General features: G+C 39.2%; 1 protein-coding gene across 1 annotated transcript in view; it reads right to left on the bottom strand.

Moving 5' to 3' along the window:
- SPTLC3 (serine palmitoyltransferase long chain base subunit 3) overlaps positions 1–21,758 on the bottom strand; it is a gene marked incomplete at both ends in the record, with an annotated part of 78,366 nt that overhangs the window by 31,164 nt on the left and 25,444 nt on the right. Inside the window, 5 exons of the mRNA XM_082302655.1 lie at positions 2,517–2,610; positions 4,750–4,874; positions 15,084–15,232; positions 16,175–16,329; positions 17,705–17,896. Of these exons, the coding sequence (XP_082158781.1) occupies positions 2,517–2,610; positions 4,750–4,874; positions 15,084–15,232; positions 16,175–16,329; positions 17,705–17,896 (715 nt within the window). The remainder of the gene's footprint in view (positions 1–2,516; positions 2,611–4,749; positions 4,875–15,083; positions 15,233–16,174; positions 16,330–17,704; positions 17,897–21,758) is intronic.

Here is a 21,758-nt window from a genome sequence, read left to right as displayed (position 1 = left end):
AGATTTTACTCTCTTTTCTGTGAAATATTTTTATCATAGAACAAAGTTTTGTATAATTTTTCTCTGACAAATAGTTTTTCCATAACAGAGCAGGGAAAGGAAAGAGGAGAGAGATTTATACGCTTGTTAGAACCTGATGGTGAAATTGATGCTTATTAAAGATCTTAAAGCAGTAACTTAAAGTGCAAAGTTTTCTATTCGTGCACAGGGCCAATACAGCACAAGGAGCCTTGCTTTCACATCAAGCAGTGTGACAGAGCATGGCTCAATTCCCCTATTCCTGAGCATGACAATGACAGCACGAGCATACTCGGACAATTTGGGCATGCCTGTATACATCATACACCCACACATTAGCAAGAATGAATCTGGGAGCATAAGCAACACAGCTCTGATCTAACAAAACAAACATCTGTCTAACTGAAAAGAAACCTCCCAACCCAAGCTGGAAGTTTTGGTTACTTAATTAATACAATTTTGGCCCTTAATTTATTTGCTGTACTGACTTGTTTACACTACTCCCTGACAGACCCAGAGAGAACAAGGCTGTCTGCTTCATTTTGGGTGAAACCATGCATCGTACAAAGGCACTTCCTGCTGTATTATGCTTTCCACATCCTATTTCCTCCAAAGCAAAAGGCACCTACATACATCTCTGCCTGTGTGATTTTAGATGTTAGTGATGTGTAACTCATGAGTATGATTAAGGAAACATTAAAAGACAGAACTTTCTAACCATAGAACTAACAAGCTGAGAGACTCACACAGGGCTGAGAGAAAGCATGAGCATGTGAAGCTTTCTCACATGAAGTGTTCTCTAAATGCAGCTTAGACTTGAAACTACAAAATTGTGACAACAAAAGCTGTCACTCAATTCCAAACAGTATTTGCAAAATTTTCCACAGTTTTATTTTGGAAATAAGTTGAGGCAACGTCTCAGCAATGGCATACAAGACTGTCTTTGGCAAATAAGATCTCTAATCTAGAAACCAATGAGTTTTTCCAAAGCTTTTCCACTTGAATGGGCTTCCCCTGAGGTTTGCCAAGATTCTTGAAGGAACTGTCTGCATTTTCCAGTGCTGGATTAGTGCTGTTTGGGTAGCTCACTATTATTATTAGGTTCACCCATTATTCAGAAGAGCATCAGATTTATTTACTGTCAGTGCAACAGAAGCTGGTTAGGTATCAGGTTCTGGGGAGGGGAATGAAATATTGAGAGATGGTTAGAGACCGAATTCCTTAAAGAGAGCGCGACAGCTCCAGGTGATATCTTCACAGCTGAGAGTAATAAACTCCTCAAACTGTGCTTGAATGTGCTTTGAAATGATGTGGGAAGTGACAGAAGCCAGCTGGACTGCACGCAGCATAGGTGGGTGGAGAGGCTGAGAACATTTGGATTTGGGTAGTAAGAGGTCAACCTGCAAGATGTGATGTAAACCTGATTGAATGGGAAAAGGCTTTGGACAACTAAGGAAAAGTTGAGAAAAGACTGGTGTGGCAACCATGCTTAGTATATCCAGATTTGTGGAAGCGGACCAAGTTGGGGTATGCTACAGGTTAATCTGTGAATAATTAATTCTGGAAAAATATTCATGTTCAGATGGTCTTTAATTCTTGAATGATCTCCAGAAATTGCTTCTTGCCAAAATTATGAATAGATATTAATTATAACAACATCTTATATTATAATTATAGTGTGCTTTTCATTCCAACTCATCCTTAGGCCTTTTACAGCATATGCATAATTCATTTTTGCTCCCCTTGGGCCTGAACACAACGCTTAATAAAAAGAAGGGATTGTATTAGCTATTAAGAAAGGTAATCAGACCTCTCTTCTGATTTCTCACCACTTTTCTAGTTTCTAAACCTTTCTTGCAATCACTGTCTGGTGGCAGCAGTGAGGATGGAAAAGGGAATTGCAATGGGGAATAAGGGAAAAGAACAAGGTCTTGCCATCAAAGGCAGTCCCAATGTCTGAGAGTAACCACAGCAGCTTTAACAAAATAAAAGTTAAAGAGCATGAGCATTTGATAAGGTAACTATACAACTGCAAATTAATGTGTGATTTCTACACTAAAATTCTATTTCAAAGAATATTTGGGATGATGCTCTTCATATAACCATCTGCATCTTTACTATTAGATCCCTGGGAGTTCAGAGTAACTGCTTCAAAGGAATGCCAAGTTAAGGTAATTCTGGTTTCACTGAACCTGCTGGAAACAGAAGCATGTTTCTGTAATTGTGTTTCTACTGTTTGGGCTACAATGACAATAACAATAAAACTTTTATGACAGCACACAGTCATTCAGCAAGTCAAAAAGACACAATAGCAATTATAGTATTGCACTATTAATTTTTCCCATCAGAAACCACTCCTAATATTAAATGGTTGATCCTCCTGCCTGGACAAAAGTATCATCTAGGAACTGACAGCAAAGTAAGCATTGAAAGAAAGCATTCTTGCCTTTGAGATGTGAACAACTCTGTCTCTAAATTTTTCCAACTTCAATACTCACTATTGTGCTTGAAGATTCTAATAGTGGCACCTGAAAGCCTCGCACCAAGAACGAGAGAAGTGTGGTTCAACTCATCACTTAAAATGAGGCAGCCCTGTGGAGAAGGAGTACAGTGAGCATCTGCATGAACTGGGAGGCTGCTGACACGTGGGCATGTGTGTGCCAGCACAGAGCATTGTACCAATTAAGCTGTAAGGATTAAATATGAAATGAATTTTCTACCACTTTCCTGAAGGTGCCAGGGTGCACTGCAAAGGCAGGCAGAAATAATGGGATCAGATTCTCAGGCATTCCTGGTGGTGAAATGCTTCTTGTAACTGGCAAGCAGCAAATAAGCCTATTAAAGATTGAGTGCTTTATAGTAACATCAGGTGATGTTGCTTACTCTATCACCTGTCTACAGCCCATTTCGAGTTGTAAAGAAACTGCAGCCACCACCCCACATATAAAGACTGTGTGACAGCAGTGTAAGGAGGAGTAGTACTGAGGCTGGACTGACATCAGCAGTTTGGACTGCAGAAATGAGATCAGGAGAGACTGATGCCTTGTAAGTCCCACCTCCACAAAGATGTGGGTGAAGTTTAGGAACCAGAGTCTTCCTCTGGTAAATGCATATAGAGTTGACCTGTAGTATACTTTCTATTAATTAACTCAGTTGAAAACTCATTTTGGTTTTGGAAACGAAAATAGAAATGTGGGAGAAGTAAATTTGTATATTGTACTAACAAGGGGCAGGACTCACAGTTGAGTTTCAAAGCTTGAGCCCTTGTTTAGCTCTGCTTTCTATTAACCATGTTTCACTGTCCTTCATTACCCAAAGGGCAACACATCATTAAGCAAAAACTTATTCTTGAATAATGGATTAAGCCTAGGTTGAGAGATGCTCACACAATCCCCCTAGACACTGGTATGCAGAACTAACAGAAAGTGCAGATTCATCTTGACAAGAAAATGTAGCTGTTAGGCTTAATTATAGAGGAAAACATAGGAGTAAATCTCTCAAATATATGGTGGATAAATAATATTTGTAATATATAATATATAATAATACTGTATAATAATATATACTAAATTGTCAAGAAAAAAATACAATACATAGAGTATTTATTATCTTTATTTGTGCCACTTATATCTAAATATCCCACCTCTGACAGAAGCTTGAATCTCTACATGAGGCCAGGTAAGGGAGGGAAAATTATTATACAGTTAAGCAAAGGACAAGTACCTCACACTGTATACCTGCAATTTCATAAATTTACCTTCATTAATTCTCTGTATCTGTTCCCTTTTAAACTGCTGGACAGGTTCTCCAGCACTGCAGCAGACTGAAGTTCATGTTCTGGGCAGCTGAAGCAACTCTCCCTGCCCAACACTTGTAAACACGTATTTTAGAGATCTCTTGCAAAAGCTGCATTCATCTTCAACAGCGAGTGAAGAAGTGACTTCACCTCTACACTGGTGTTTCAGAAGAAGTCTTGGTCATACACCTCAAACTGAGCTCATTCCATTTCCACCAAGAGGGAGGTCATGTTTTGTACTTGAATGGCACACTTCATACTGTTGCCCAGCTGGACGAGCTGAGGAGGAGTTACCCACTTCCCAGCTATCAGCACAGTGCATCTGCCTGTGATATCCAGAGTGATCAGTGGCAGGATGATGGATATCCATGCCTTTGAGTTAGGTACTCCAAACTGGAGATGAGGTCCCTTTGGCACTAAGTAAGAGCCCAACTTTTGTAACATGATGGCAGCTTTAGACTTGCATTTCCTGCCAGCTTTCTTCGCAGGGCTGGCTGGAGCTCTGTTCACCAGGAATGCTAAGCACTGTGCTTTTTCTTTTCTCGAAGAGTTGTAAACACTATCCTAATCATCATCTTTCGTCACAGGCAGCTGGGCAAAATCTCAACAATTAGCCCAAATACTTCATCCCACAATATCTGGACATGTGATTCAATATTTGCTTACTTTTTAGGGAGAAACAACTTCACTGAGAGGGGCTAGACAGTCATGTCACTGATCCTTAAACAGATGTTAGGTATGCTCAGCGCTAGCACAGATGATAAAGGAGCCTATTTAAAGTCACGAGGTCATCGGCTTTATGACTCACACATTCCTGATACCAAGCTTTGTTCCTCGATGGAGCCTTTCCACTTACTGAAAGCCTAGAATACTGCAACAGTAGTTAAAACAATTAATAAACGATTGCTCTGCATGTTCCTGAAGGAAGTACTCACCTTTCCAACAAGGGCTGGAATATTCATCGAGTTAGTTGCAAAGCCCATGCCAAACACCATAGCATCTTCCACACCAAGGAACTTGGCCACAAGTTTCTCTAGTTCTACATGTTTGTCTAGGGTGCCTGCAGAAATAAGCACACGGAATATTAAATCTCATTAAATGGTGAAAGTTATTAAGACACAAAACATACAAAAGAACAGGCTAGAAGTGTGTCATTAAGCTCTACGACATTAAGTTCTAATGAAGGTTTTCCATTTGTGTCCTGTGCATGTGGGCTAATGCAAGAGGTGCAAACCAGCTGTGACTAATGCTAACAAACACTGCTGCTGTTAAGGCAGCAAAGCAGTCGCTATGGGAAAAAGCTTCCTTTCCCCATAATAACTTTTGACATAGTTTATTCTGAAGACTAATTTTTTGTCTTTTTCTCTCCCCTGCAATGAGGGTAAAAATACCTCCTTTTTGCAAGAAATGTGGGACAAACATTTTAGGCATTCTTGAGTTCTCCTGATGTGAAAACAAATATGGGTGACAACAAAACTCTCCCTTTTTTATTGCCTGCCTATGTATATGTACAAAATTCTTAATTAGGATTTTATATGGATAGACAAACAAAAGCACTCTCCATGTTTTTCTGCTTTGGAAAGTAAAAGCTATTCCACTCCCCATAACTGATGATAACTCTCCTCTTTCCTTCCTCTCAACAGGAAACATAAACAATAATGCAGCACTAGAGAGCCTTCTTAATTGCATGTTAATCATCTAATATTAGTGCCTGAAGTCTCCAAACAAGTAAGGTGCTCCAACTATCCAACAAAAACAGTATCCTTTCTGCCCAACTCACAGTGGAGGATGACAAAATACAAAAGGCAAACAAACAAAAGAGTGGTATTAAGAGACTGAGATAACAGATAGCTTTGAACAGTAAGGAATCATCTCAACTTGCCAGCTCTCTAGTCCTTGGTTGCCTGGCTGTGCATTGCAGGGACCAAGGCAGAAGGAGCTCTTACAGGATGATCTGTGGGGAAGAAAAGAGAGTGGCCTGTGGATTCTGACAGCATTTCCCCTATGAATAAGGCTGTAATCAGAGAACAGAAGAAAAGAATTAGGCAAGTGAATATGTTACCTCACTTGCACTGCACAAACTGATGGCACAATAATATAAAGTGAATTACAATGGATGGGACAGGAAAGCTGTGCTCACTGTGATGGACAAAGGGCAGATGAAGGAGGAAAGCAGAAGCTTGGCTAGAGTGTCTCAACAAGAATGATGAGTCAGGAAGATGATCTTACCTTCACCATGGAGCAGAGCTCATTAAAAAAATCAAATATAAGTGGCAGGAGAACAGTTTCAGCAACAGTACTAAGTCAGCTGGTTACAGTGAAGCAGCGTTTTCATTATTTTTTCTCATTAAATATCTAAAGTCAGAATGACATCCATTTGGAGATAGACTGTGACAAATATCTATCACACAGGCAGGTAACTCTCCAACAATCAGGGAGATAAGGAGCAAGGGTCATGTGGCTTCTTGAAAAACGTGGATTACATGGACAGTAAAGGACAGCAGTGCTGAGATTTTGCCAGGGCCCTCCTGGGCTGTGCTAGACCAGAGCCTACTCCAGCAGAGCTTTAAGAGTAAGTCTGCACTCGTATCACACTGCATCTACCTGGAGCTGGGTTGTCTCTGTGCTCTGAGAATTAGGTAGTGTGATACAGAAAAGGTGGCTCTGCAGAAACTCCACTACGTGTGAGCTGAGATTGTGTGAAGCTCTATGAGGATGGCTATTTTTTGAGTTTGTAGAACCCAAGATACACAAGCTTATGAGCCGGCTCTGCACACAGCCACTGTTTAGTAGCCAGGCTCCATGAAATACAAAACAGAGCTGAGCTGCTCACTGGGAATGTGGGTGAGAATCTGTCTTAACTTCTAAGCCCAGCAGAACTCAGCATGTATTTCTGTGGTTAGTTCTGTATTTTTGCAAATTGGGCCCAGCTAGTCTTCAACCTGGTTACAGCTCTCATTGACAACTAAGAGTTCCAGCATGATCAGCTGCCTTAGTGTTCCTTTCACGTGTTATTTTGTCACTTGAGGGCTATCAGCACACAAAAAGGAGATGAAGTCTGAAATGGAAGCTTGAAGCCAAGCACACTACGGTCATTATTTGAATTAGAAGGTTTGTGAAAGCATGAGAAACAAGCAGTGCGTGCTTTGCAAGGCAGGCATTTTAAGGCATGACACAGTTGTCCCTGACTATTCCAGGGCTAAGTCTGACACTACTGGGGTGGAGTTAAATTGCTTTTTCAGGTTGCATCACATGTTTTCTGTTGTTGCAAACAGGAAAAGCCTGACTCAATACAGATTGTTCTGTTAAAGCTCCTGTTAGATGACCCACAAAGGAACAGCACTTTTTGGAACTATTTTTATTGATTTTGTCATGGTGAAGAATGAGACATTCTGAAAGTGACTGATTCCTACTTACTATTTACTAATCCTAAGAGTGAATGCAGATGATATTGTACATCACTATTGCCTACAAATCCTGGAATACAAATTGAAATTGGTTTGCAAAACAAAATCCTGAATGACAAGGATTTGCAAAACGAGCCCTGGTTTTGAATCATGCTAATTACCGTGGCAATATTGTTGGTGGTAGGTAAGGTGTTGCAGAAGCAATACAACACACACCAGTACTGTCAGTGGGAGGTTCGTGACAGCTGTGTATGTCGAACAGAGTTGAAAAAGCATATAATTATGCTTTTAATTTAATCATATCAGATTTAATTTAATCATATCAGACGATACCTCCACACAGGATGTCCTTGGACACTCTATAAATGACACCAATTCCATCACCTCTCTTCATTGGAAGAAACAAGGGGTCAAGTGTGTGCTGCTGGGATGAGCCTTGTCCACTAGCATTCCCAGTTGTCACAGCCACCGCCACGACAAGCATAAGCAGCACTACCAGACAGATGCAAATTTGATCCAAAGGAACTGGCACAAGCTGAAACATCTCAGCATCTAAAGCTACATAACAAAGGCAGTAATTACACAGCTCTTCATTAAACACAGCCTTAGAGATGTCAAGCGAGGTTATCCTGGCCCTTAGAATGTTTTGTGTTGTACTAGATTTAAGGCCAGTATGGTGATCTGATGAATGAAAAGTGATATACTGGATACATTTTTTTTTTAATACATTGTATACACAGATACTTTTTATGCTTGCCCTACAAACAGACATTAGGATTTCCCCACTGACTGACTACAGCTTGGCTTGACCCAACAAATGAGGACACAACTCAATAATATACACCAAATCACCAGGAAAGATTTAAGGGGGGGAAAAAAAAAAGAAAGGTAACTGCATCTTTAAGAGACAAAATTAAATCCTTTTGAAAGTTATTCTTCCCTGCTGAACAGCTGTACGTAATAGAGTATAGCAGGAGTTACTGTGATCTGAGACTATATAGGTATTAAGATCAAAGATCATATCAAAAGTGGACTTTCACAATGAGAACCACCTCCACAGATTCCCACACTTCTCAAAGCAAACCCCCTCCTTTCCAAAATCTGGTGACCCAGTTCCCTCCATTAACTTGCCACTGCACTCTGTTGACAAGGAACATGAAGTACACTGTGTTTTGACAGGCTTTTTCATAGACTTACCCATGCTGTTGGGCTGAAAGTCACTGTCAGACTACTAGACAGATAAAGCTGGAAGATGGACTTCCCATGACCCATACAGCCATTATTTAGTTTGACATTTTCAGCTCGGACAAGATGGTTTATGCCACTGGTTAATCTGCCTAAGACAGTCTTTCAGGTTCTTATACACCAATGACACAGACTGGTTGAACTGCCAACATGGGCAACAGTATCTCGTAATAGAATTTTATGCTTGGAATTCCAAGACCCAAAGAAGACAGGGAAATACCTGCTCGCCTCAAGTTAAACAAAAGCTGGGGGAGGAAACTGATATAAGCAACAAGCCCTTGAAAGAAAAAAGAACAGCTGGGAACCCTATGCACCCCTGAGGTGACTCACCAAGGTGAATGAGAACCATTACACTATGAAAATGAGGGCTTGTCAGCAGCATCCTTGGGAGGGTGGGGAACAGAACAAAGCACCTGAACCTCCTTGTCGCATTTGACACTTAAGGACACAAACTCACTCTGCTAAGATGCTTGTCAGAGATGAAAAAAATCTGTATTATTGAAACACATACACGCTTTTACAAAAGCAAGATTGGATGAGTTATCAAGAGAAGAATGAAGAAACAGAAGCTGGAGAAATGATATTATTTCTTTACACTGTGTTGCCAGAGTAGACGATGCAGATGGTATCACTGTCCTACAGAGCCACCACCAGAGGAAAGCCTCAACTTGTAGAATGAGACATGTTGGAAAGAGAGGGAGAGAAGCACACAGTAATGTTATGTAGTTGCCTCATTTGACACTGTATGTGCAGAAAAGAGTCCTAAAATAAAGGGGTTTTGATGAATCATTTGATAGAAAGGAAATGCTCAAGTTTTCTAAACATTGCTACCAACTGACAGGGCTTTCATACCACAAAGATGCCATATATCTAATAATGTACCGGTGTAATTTATTGATTCTCAGAAAAAAGGTGGATTAGTTTTAAAAAACCTTCCAGTTGAATTTAGATCTTCTGGTTTTGTTTCCTTTTTTTTTCCCTTTAGAAAAACGCAAGGTTAAAATTTCCAGTTTAAATGGAGCTGCTTCATGCTAAAGCCTGTATGGCAGTATCTTAAGTATCTAAATATTTGCATGCCAATAACATCATATATCGGCAATATTTTAGGTATTAAACAAGTCACACAACCCTTAACTCCTACAGATGCCTTCAATTCCACCTGCCAGCAGATGGACTATCCAGACTATTAATCTTGTTCTGCAAAGTATACTTTTGTAATGGTGAAATACCAGGAAATATCCTGACCCAATGATCCCAAGTTGTTCGTAAGTTGTTCGTAAGTTGGATTAGTTATTTATGAGAGGGTAGGTACAAAAAAGGAAAAGGCTGTTAGTAGGAGATGACAAAAGAGAATTCTAATGTTTCCTAATTTATACCATACCCTATCAGAAAATAGCTAAGATGATGAAGTGTGTGTGTGTGTGTGTGTATATACAAACATGCACACAAATTCTCATTTTTGTGTCTTTATTTCTCCTTAAGATCCTACTTGGAAACTGTAAATTATGGAAAATTCAGTTCTTTATCTCTTTCTCCTAACTGAAAAATGAAACATTTATTAATGTTTGTACAGTATTATGTTTAAAATAAGCCCTAGAACTAATTAAACCTTTGAAGTAGTATAAAAGAAAGAACGGCCAAATAGTTATTCTTGTCTTTTTGAAATGCTGCTGAAAATTCATATTGGGCCTTAAAACCCAAAGGAAGGAGGTAAATAGGATTGAGCTACTTTTGTAGGTTGAATGTTGGCACAGATTTTCAGATCTACTTTTTAGAAATGAGACCACAATCAAGTGTAAAAAATCCTCAAAGAAAAAGCCCTAAAACTGAGTGCAAGTTAGGTGTTAAAGGGTAATCTCCTAATATGCCCTCCAGAGTGAATCACCCTGTAAGTGTTCTGTGCAGGCTCCATCTTGTCTTTTGGTCCAAGGCATAATCACAGGAGAAGGATTTCAAAAGGCAGGAATCCTGCCTGGCTGCTTAACCAGCACTAATGACACGTTTGCTCCAGTTACTCACGTATACCATCTCCATGAGGAATAATGGGGAGCTAGATAAACAGAGCATTGGAGTACTGGCTGTCCATGTGACAGTCCTGTCACCAGCCTGGCCCCCAGCCTAGGAGCACTCAGAGCACGATAATCTGCCTAATCTTAAAAAAAGTGTAACTTTGCTGATTTTATTATCATCTGAAAGCAGCAAGCAGGAAACTAATTGGCATGTTTCTCAATAATTCTCAGTCACATTGCTTACAAAAGGCTGACTATAAACACTGAGCCACAGGATGGGCTCAGAAAAAAGGCTTTTGAGTCTGCTTCCAACAGTAGCCAGCTCCCACTCCAGCCATTAAAACACATTGATTTGCATGGGAAAAAGGATGTTATGTTCAAGTTGTCATTCTTTCATATTTTTCATTATATGGGGGAATACTTACTATTTCATATTTATTTAGGTTCCCATTTGCTGGCAGTTTTATTGAGCTAAAAAGTAACACTTCTGAGGGAAAAATTAACACACGGAAAACAGTATAGGTATTTTTGGGGGGTAGTTTACACGAAATGCCCTAATGTTACAAACACTCCATTAGTTGAACAGTTGCTGTCCAGTTACTTACGGAATCATGGAATGAATCACAGATTAGTTTGTGCTGGAAGGGACCTTAAAGATCATCTCATTCCAGTGCCCCACCTTGGGCAGGGACATGGACACCTTTCTCTAGATCAGGTTGCTCCAAGCCCCATCCAGCCTGTCCTTGAACACTTTCAGTAATGGGCATCCACTGCTTCTCTGGACAACCAGTTCCAGTGCCTCACCACCCTCACAGGGAAGAATCTCTTCCTGATATCTAGTCTGACCCTCCCCTCTTGTCAGTTTGAAGCCATTCCCTCTCATCTCGTCACTCCACGCCCTTGTAAAAAAATCCCTCTCCAGTTCTCTTGTAGCCACCTTGCGGTACTGGATGTCTACTTAAATCCTTCAACTTAAATCCTTCAAGATTCAGGAATTATTCTCCCAGACCCAACATTTATTCCTAAAAACTAAAACTTCCTACTTATTTTTGTTCCAGTTGGTTTCTTGATGTATAGTGAACAAGCCAAGAAATAAAAACAATGACCTTTTCCTGCACCTACAGGAGAGACTGCTGCTGACAGAAGCTGCTTTAATTTAAATAACACCCATGGTCAATTTTGTCAGGTACAGCAGGGGCAGATCTCTCTGTATCCTCCCTTGGCATCTCCCACAGTTAATAAGGGCACTCTGAATCAGGTACAGTTTGGGTATTTCTAGTAACTATCAATGATCTCTCCTCTGCACGCGTGGCCAATGTCCCTTAGAACGCATGGGAGTGAGAAGTCCTGGCACCTGCAGCAATGAGCTCCTCGGGTCTGCCAGCCTCCAGTATTTAGGTGAAAACCTTCTACCAGCTTCATACTGTAGATTAGTAGATCTGGTAGTGGGAGAAGCAATGGACAGTGAACCCTGACCACTCTTCCACATCACACATTGTATTGAACACTTCTACAATTTCTCCCTTTAGGCTCTTTTTGAGTGAGATGACAGGCATTTGTGACAGCTGAAGACAGCAAGCTCAGTAGTTGTTCACCCAGAAGCCATCTGAGGCCTTTGAGGATGTCTGTGGCCCTTCTCTTACACTTTCCAGTTTTGCTAAATATTTCTGATCAGACCAGCACAGAGTACTCAAGACAACAGCAAACAGCAGCTTTATGCAGTAGCATACTGAGGCTCTATGGCTGGCTTTCTGTGTACTTTCTAGTAACTTCTAGTGTTTGATTTGCTTTCTAACCATGGAACAGTAAGTTAATTCTTCCATGGATGTACCACTTACAACTCCAAGATCTTGCTCCTAAGGGATAGTAGCTAGCTTGGTCTCAAAAAAAGGAAAGTATTTTTCTTTCACATTTAAAGTCCCACAAACCCCTCAGAAATGTGTCTTAAACAACACCGTTATACTAAGAAAGTAATTTATTAGTATTATAATTAAAGCATGGAACTAAAAATTGAGAGAAAAGCCTTTAATCTTTTTACGAGGGACAAATCTAGGAAGGTCAGCCACTGTTTTCATCAGTTTTAACCATGCTCTAAGAGGAAACTACCTGCAACAACATTCTGGTACGACAGCATTGTATACCCTCTTCACAGCCTGGCCCGTTGTAAGAGGAGGCGTGTAGGCAGAAGACCATAAAAGACAGTTTTACCATCATGTATTCTTTCAAATATCACTCACATTACTTTTACTTGTGTCTTCTTTGTTTTACCCTCTCTCTGAAATCTTCTGAAAGCAGTGGAATGATGCTGCTCAAAAAGAGAGCTACCACTGCTTACAGAGAGATCTTGGTAAAACTCAAACATGCCAGACACTTAAATGCACACAAGCAGAGCAGTACTTCCAAAGTCAATTAGCCTGAAAATATAAATATGTTCAAGTGCTCTCTTGGATTAGAACCCCACAGGCAATTTGCACAGCCTTGGCTCTTGCAGCTCACTGCACTTTTACTTGGAAACACTTTACCTCTGCACACAATAACAACAGAAGTTTTGAAATGTGATCTGCCCAGAAACAAACTCATCCTGTTCTTTTTATCTAAGATGAAGATGAGAAATGATAATTTAAAAAGTTAAGACCTTTCATTCAGACCCTTCCCTATCTCTCTCTTTGATACATTTAGCTCAGAATTTTTCTGTTCAACTGTGATGAGAATGCAGCACAAGAATGTAAAGGAGCAAGGAAAGAGGATATCCACTACGAGTAAGAGGCTGCTTTCCTCAGGTTGTTTATAGAGATCTTGGTGACAGACAGGCTCCAAAGAGCCAGCACCAACGAAGGAACCACTGCTCAGCACACAAACACAGGCCCTCTGTTACCTGCCCAGCACAAAATGCTGTGACTGCTCATTTACACCAGCTAAGTCAGGCCCAAACACGCTGCTTTCCTTTCTTAGTAGGTCTATGTCCAAGCTCCTCTCCGAAATCCACTTCCAAAAGACTGAGACTCACAAGGATTTTAGGATGTTCTTTATCTGTAGTCCATGCTTGCATTGTGAATAGTCTTGATGCAGTTCATGGGACTGTTTGTTGTGAAGGTAATTAGAATGAATCTAAAACCCTGCTCAATCAGTGAGGACAACAACAGCACAGGAGCTCAGATGAAGAGAAAATCCTATAAATCTCTACACACTGGCTCTCAGATACACTAAATGAAGTTACCTAATAAGATTTTTAATATTTGAACACAGAACCATCTTTTAATAAGTTGGGTTGGTTTGTTTTTTTCTTATAAATTAAGTCACACAAGTCTTCCATTAAAAAACTCAGCAAAAGCTACAGAATAAGGAACACCAGCCATAACCTTAGATGTACTGAAAACAACTTGAAACGTTCTTAGACAAAATAGAATCCAAGAGAAAAAGAGAGAAAGCTTCCTTCAATACCTTAAAGGACTAGCAATGGTGACCACTTTCAAGCATGTAATGCAGGTTAAATAATATACTGCAGTCACCAGATGGGTCACCTACAAAAGGAAAAGTAGGGTCAATCTGTAAACCCTCTCTGGGTGGTGCCACTGACATAATTACTATCGGCAAATCAAACCACAATGACAAGATAAGAAGCAGGTGACAAGGTTTGCATTACTTTTTTGTCTGAAATGGAGACTTTATATAAAAACTCAAACACAGTATTTTTTCTGTAAGATTTATTGAAGAACAGAGGTTGCTTTGAAGATACAAAACATAATTTTTTCAGGTTGCTGGATTAGAAACAAAAAGTCTATAAAGACTTCTGCATTCTGGGAAGCCTACATCTTCTTTCTTTTTTTTTTTTTTTTGATAACTCCCAAGAAAGGTAAAGCCTGAAGAGAAATCTCCTCTTGCATTTCTATGGCTTGAAACTGTTTTATTTTTTCTGAAGTGTAAGATGATTGTACCATAAGGAATGCAAGGCTTTGTGTAAATACAGAAAGTTGAAGGTAACACTGCATGCAGCCTACAAACCAACAAAGCAGACAAATCATAAAGGACACATAAACCAAGAATGTCAGATGGAGCCTTCCTGAATTTATTTGCTAAAGGCAAACTAGAAATATTCTGTTTGCATTTGTGTGGAAACTACTGGTTTTTGCCAGTAGTATCTCATAAAACATTGCAATACATTCTTAGAACACGGGATTAGAAACATTATGTAAAAGATCATTTTACTAATCTGAAACCTCTGTGTGTGATCATTTTACTAATCTGAAACCTCTGTGTGTGGTAACTGATATAAATCTGTGATGCAGTTGAATTTGCCCTTGAACAATACTTGAAATCTCAATGCTTTTTTTACTTCTCTTAAAATATAAGCCTGTTACTTCTGTCATTAAAAATCCCAGGCCAGTATACGACCCATGTGCTTTTGCTTTTCCAAAAATCAGTACTATTTTTCCTTTTGAAAAAAACCCTAATGTGAGAACAAATAAAACACAGCATTCCTTCTAATTGTGAAACGAGTAATTGCTGATGTGATTAAAGTTCTCTAAGTATCCAATTCTTTCAAGATATCTGTGAGAAAATGAGAATAGTTTTACAGAAACTTTGGTGGCCATCTTGCTGTTTACTCACCCATTTCTTGCCTGGTACTGCAGACTCCTGTCCCGTATTTTTCTAACTCTATGGTCACAGTTTTCAAAGCATTAACATCTGTTTCTGCAAAGCCGAGGTAGTTATAAGAACCCATATTGATTACATTCTTGATAGTCCTTCCTGTAAACCTACAATTAAAGCAAATTTTGAACAACAGCGCAATTTTCCCTCCAATCCCAAATGAAAAGAAAAAAACCCCAAATTTTCCCACCAAATTTTGTTCTGGTGTCAAATTCCTACTTGGGAATTTACAATCCTCATACTCTAACAGCCCCAAAGTTTTTCTAGCCTTTCTCTTTTCCTAACTAAGTACTGCTTCTTGGTCAGAGTGCTTTCTAGAAGCCACACTGTAGGTGGCAATATACTGGTAAATTGAATGGTGAATGGCTGCTTTTATGGTTTTAAATAAACAAACAAACCTACAACTTTATTTAAGGAACAACTTCTAGACATTAATTTTTCAAGCAAATTGTCAACTGCTTCCATTAAGTCATCGGTGTTCTCACACAGAGAACTTAAACTTGATGAAAATACGGGAAACACTATGATGCGTTCTCAGTAAGCTCAAATACAGCCAACCTACCCATTGTCTATGCTGTGAATTTCCATAGCTGCTTAATTCAGCTGCAATACACCAAAACCTTCAAGCTGTAATCTGCTTAAAACCCACTGCCAAAGACTCACTATGAAGGCAAGAAGCCACATTCATGCAATGCAAGGTATTATGATTTAAAACCTAACCAAGGGATAAAACAAATTTTGTTGTAATATTTTGAGTCAAGGTCTGTTATAAATGGAGTGTGAGCAGTCTTGTGCTGACACAGCCAAACAAAATCTTGCAAGCCAAATTTTTGGATTGTAAACCCGTTTGCAATAGAGTTGGAAATCCATACTGCATTTCCAAACAAATACTCGGATGAAAAGGATCAGATTGTCGGCATGGTGCTGACTGCAGAAAGAAGCATGCTGATGGATTCTAGACAAGGACCTAGACAGAACTTTCTGTGCTTTGCAGAGGTATCAGGAGTATGCTTATGAAGCTGAGAGGAGCAGAGTGTAAGATGACTCACCTAAATGTCCAGTTGTAATCATCTGTAACGCGCTCCATGAGGTCAAACTGTGGCCCAGGAACACTGCAAATTGGACGATTCCAGTTATCCCGTATTCTCAAATAGAGGTTTCTGGTGTAAAAGTTCTCAAAATCTTGATAAAGTGGCACAAAGTCCTGGTTTGAAAACATGCACAGGGTTATGTTGCTGGGAAAATACCTGCTTCTGTACCCAACTCATTCCTATTAACAGGGAAAAACTGATTCATCAGTAAACAGAGCTATAGCAGCCACAAGTTGGTCTAATTCCCCCGACATATCCTGAATGTTGGAAATGGTAAAAAAATCAAAATTCTTTCATTTAAAGAAACCAATTGTTTCAAATTGATCATTTTTCTACACGTGGAGTAGATTGCAAAAGTAGGATAAACAACTCACTACATTTCATGAAATGCTGGATATATTAGACTAAAGCTAGTCCAACATATGGGACTTGGGCATTACTGGCCTGAGCTGGAGGTGCAAACATCCAGTTAAGATAATTTTTTTTGGTTGAGAATTAGTGTCTATCTAAGGATTTTACTTGGAAATTAAATTTAAACAAAGCTTTATATGAAACAGCAATATATCCATGTTGGGCACTGCATACAATAAACTGATAAAATAACATGGCATGCAGTTAACATACGTGGGAGAATTAAATAAACATGCAATCCATAGTGAGGACAAAAAAATTTAAATGGCACAACTGGAATCAACAAATGGCTAAATCATGAAGTGAATTGAAAATGATATTCATTAAGTTATGCACACATCTTTGAAAATCGAAAACAGGAAACAATTTCAGGAATTTTATTTGCAAGGGAAACAGTAACACTCTTCATGTTTTTCCTTCGTTATGCCAGGTGTTACCATAAATGATGACTCAAACTGCACAGAGGAGGAGGAGCAACCAAAAATTCTAAACAAAATTGGAAGGCTGTTGATCTTGCAAAGGTGCAAGTTTCACTTAGAACTATGTGGGATGAAAAATTTTGGGAGTTACAAGAATTCAGACTACATCCGCTTTGTTCTGGGACATGACTCCTTAGTGCTCTGTGACCAGCAGTTCAGCAAACAAGCCAGCAATTATAACAAAGTTAGTACTGCCTCGTTGTGAAAGACAACATAAGACAGCCATATGGGACAAAGGAAAATCAGGGTTTAGGAGATTTGGAAAGATGATATATTTAACAATAAGGCATTTCTGAGTTTTCTTTTTCTGTGGACTGACCTCAAATACTGAGATTCTGTTTTGCTGAGAGTATTATGGCACTCTTACAACAAGGTGAACATGTGCCTGGGTAAAAATCACGACTTTACATAAATGTAGGTACATAATCATACACATGCATACAACTCCACTGAAGGGTGTGTTCGCTCCTCTCACCCCTTGTGCAACGTTCTGCAAAAATGAAAGCTGTCTGCCTTGTTACTTCCACAAGTCGCTGTAAATCACTTGCAAGCAGGGGAAAACTCAGCTGTGGATACATTACGACCTTTTCATACATACTTTTTGTTGTTCTCTCTCCGCAGCAATGTTACGTTTTTCTAGTCCCCAGGCTCTCATAAAATCTCGCAGGTAGCCAAATATTGTTCCCACTGCAAACCCCACGAAAGTAAAAACTGCAACATACATTGGTGCCTGTTCAAAGTGCTCAATAAATGTTTTTTTGTAGAGAGTTCCATTTGATACTCCATTCTTCTGAAAAAATAGAACAGAAACTTTTGATTAATATGTTTCATCTCATCAAAGCTTAGACCTTTAGACCTCGGGGCAAATCTTTTTCTCTAATTAGGAGAGACTTTTAGACCTCACACCGTATCAGCTGAAGAAGAGGACCTTTAACACTGAAGCTGCTACTGACCACTACAAGTATCTTCCATTTTCTCTCCTCTCATATCCTCAGTTGCAGGTGTCTTTAACACCACTCCCTTGTCTATTTTGAAACATGTGAAACTTATGAAAGGTTGGCAATATATTATTGTGCAATTGAACAATTATTTCAAAGGTGATTAAATGGAAACCACAATACTCTGTCTCGCAAGACAGAGCTATAAAAAGGGAAGGGCAGCATTAAAAACTCACCTACACTGTGCCTGACTGCTTCTGGAAGTCTTGTGTAACCCATTGCAGCAACTAACCTATATAAAACAAATCCTGCCTAAAACAGGGCAGCTTTACCACAATGTTCTCCAGACCTGAGGAAGTATCCAAAACAGTTATGATCCAGGCCTTTTATTTCTCTTCTGATTTCACAAATGCTTTTAATCACATTTTCAGTGACCTCTCCCATAATTCTAAGGGTACTTAAAAACAAAATAGAGAAGAGCAAAAGAAAAGGAAAAAAAACCCCAGAAGACACACAGACAGCCTTGCTTGTTAGAATTAGTGATTCCATTGTGAGCAAATTCTAGAAATTTACAGCTGTGTGTGGACAAAATATTTTTTCAATAAAACATATTAAGATTTCAATTTTCAAATTAAAGAAGTTAAGTTTTTCAGTTGCAATATTCACTAGGCTCATCAGATAATTCTTTGGAAGAGTGGTAACTCCCTTATTTCTGCAAAACATCATGGCCTTTACAGTTACTGTCTAGTAACAGCCAATTTTCTAATTCAAAACTAACAAACCACAGTCCAGAAAAAAAAGTGCCCTGTTTAAAAAACCCCAAAACCAACCAACAAAATACCCAAGACATATACTTTGACATATTATAAAGCAAAACTACTAGCATATGAAGAAATACCATTAGTACAGTTCTGCCTGTGGGAAGGATGAACTAAACAGAGTAGATTACCTAGTTATGTAATGAAGCTAGCTGAAATACCATATTCATATAAAGAACAGTTGCCAATTCACTATACTTGTAAGGACAGATTATTATTGATCTTCATACTGCATCAAAATGTTTTTATCCTCAAAGGATTTAGATTTCTGTTGTAACTTGCTGTCCAATCCTGGATTCCCAAGGGGTTTTTGGGAGAAAAAGAAATTAAAAAAAAAGAAAAGCATTGTTGGCCACAAGAGAAAATAGAAAGGCTGTGAAGGAAACCCAAAAAAGAAAAAAATATTGGTTGGGCTGAACAGAAACACATTTAGACTTTGGAAACACTTATTGCCCTGCAAGGGAGAAAGAATGCAGGGCTGGCTCTCACCATGTGAGGGGACACCTTTGAAGCAATGCTACACATGCACTCCTACCTCAAGCTAATTGCTCTTTTAGGGCAACCTATTTGCCATGAAAAACATTTTATGAGGACGAGTTAAATACGTGGTCAAGTCAAATTTCACATGAGTCACAACAGCTGTGTGCACACAGCGATGAGACAAAGTAAGTATTTCAGACAGGATTAAGCTCAGTCCTATTACCTTACGTTTGCCATGGGCTAAGAGCACATTTATGGTCATCTATGGGAAATTCAAGTGGCATTGTAGCTTGATGTTCTTGAATCAATTGGCATCAGGCTGTGATGATGTGATAGTGCACCCGAGCCAGAGGAGAGAGTTACAATGTTTCTCTTCATCGATTTTATGAAGAAATACTTAATTGCTATAAACCTTACTGTAAAGGAATGGGAAAGCTCCTATCAGACTTTTGCATTGCAACACTCTTCTTCCACAACAAAACTCTGCTGTTGTGGAACTCTCATTTCAGCAGGTGCCATTTGATGCAGTCAGTATGACACGTATTTATCAGGTAACTGCTGTCACTGTCCTTAACACAAACAGCTGGGAGTAAAGAGCATAGACAGTAACCAAGTATGAAGAATGTAGAGTCAGATGTGACCCACATTCTCCAGGCTATGAAGGAAAAAAACCAAGATTCTTCATACACTTAGTCCAAGGCTGGGAGAACAAATTCAAAAAACACAGTGACATCTTGCCTAAAAAATAAAGTGAGGAAAACAAAGTGCATTTAATCCATCCCCAGAGTCCCACAAAATAGTAAAGAGAGAGTCTCAAGAAAGAATAACCAAAACAAGTGGATTTGCTGCTTCTGGAAAGTGGGAGAGTGGTAGCAGGGATGTTTTTGTGCAGCACTTCTGATCCAAGCATGGGGTACATGAGTGACTGACTGAACATCATGAGGATGTTCAATTTCAGCCAGTCTAAACTGGCTGAATTGGTCAGTGAATGAATGCTTAATCGTCATTTTGCACTACATTACTGTTGGCTTTTTCTGTGTTACATAAAGTTTTATCTCAGAAGAAAGAGGTGGATTTGGAGACTGTGCATTTAGAACAGCAGCTATCCAGTGAAGGGTGATTTAATTCAACTCTGACTGGCATTGAAATCAAACACAGCAGATTTCCTACAAATGGCTGAAACGACTCAGAGATCATTAGTTACACCATTACCCAGTGGGTGCTCTGCTGAACTGTGCACCCACAAGTGTCTTATTACCTGTAATAACACCTGCAGAAGACAGCACATTTTCTCCTCCATACCTTCAACTGCAGCAATTGATTGGTCAAAGATTCTAAAAAAATATACATTCTCCCAACTTCAGCAATTGGTGGCTTTGAGATTTTATGACTCTAATAGTGTGTTATCACCTACAATAGTCATCAGGGATAACTGTGAATGTGTTCACCGTTTTTGAACCTAAATATGTTGGGAAAATGAATTGTGACTTTTGATAATTCATTTCATTTTTAAAAATCTGTTTCCTTTTCTATAATAAAATTACCTGACAGTGTCACGACAGTCTACTTTGCCTGTTCTTGCCTGTTCAGCTTTCCTACACAGCCAGCTACACAACTCGTAATTTTCTATACCTAAATAAATTCTGCCTCTCCACTTGTCTCTTCCCAACCTATAAGAATCTGAATCTATATAATTCTAGTCCAGTCTCCTTGTGCTAACATAGACTTAAACCCCCCAAAAAATAAGTGTAAAAACTCTGTATTTTAATTTTCAACTTTCTATTCACTCTGCAAAGTTCAATAAAATCTTTCTGAGATGCAGAGGATATGAATTAGGATTGCATACCACACTTGAGAGCACAGTATGGATTTATATACCTGCAAATGATGCTTTGTCTTCTTTTCTGTTGCTTTTTAAAGACTGTTAACATTCTATTTGCCTTCTTGCCACAGTTCAGAGTTTCATCTCTTATGATTACACATATCCTTCCTCAGTTGCAAAAATACCAAATTTAGAGCACACTGCTATTTGCGCATTCTTGGGACCATTTTCCTTTCCAATTAATTCTTTGGTTTTTATTTAGTGACCTGAAATTTTTTCTGCTCTTTTGTCAACATTATACACACTACCAATGAGAAACTTCTGCAGAGTTACTTGTTCAGACCAAATTTTTCAGCAACCTGAAGAATTCTGTATTGTCAATACATACTGTCACCTATTTCTCCTCGTCCCTTTTTCCACACCATTGGTGAAAATACAAGAGAGTGCAGGTCCAAAGAGTGGTCCCTGGGGGACTCGACTCCCTGCATTTCCCTCGTCACCTTTTCAAAAATTGTTTATTTGTAACCCCTAATTTCTCTGGCAAAAAGGCCAACATAAGCAGCAGCCCAGAATTATTCAGCAACTTTGTCTTCC

The sequence above is a fragment of the Coloeus monedula genome (assembly GCF_965178545.1).
Source record: "Coloeus monedula genome assembly, chromosome: 2".
NCBI classification, from domain to species: domain Eukaryota; kingdom Metazoa; phylum Chordata; class Aves; order Passeriformes; family Corvidae; genus Coloeus; species Coloeus monedula.
The sequence above is the reverse complement of the archived record's forward strand: the minus strand, read 5'-3'. Positions and strand labels throughout refer to the sequence as shown.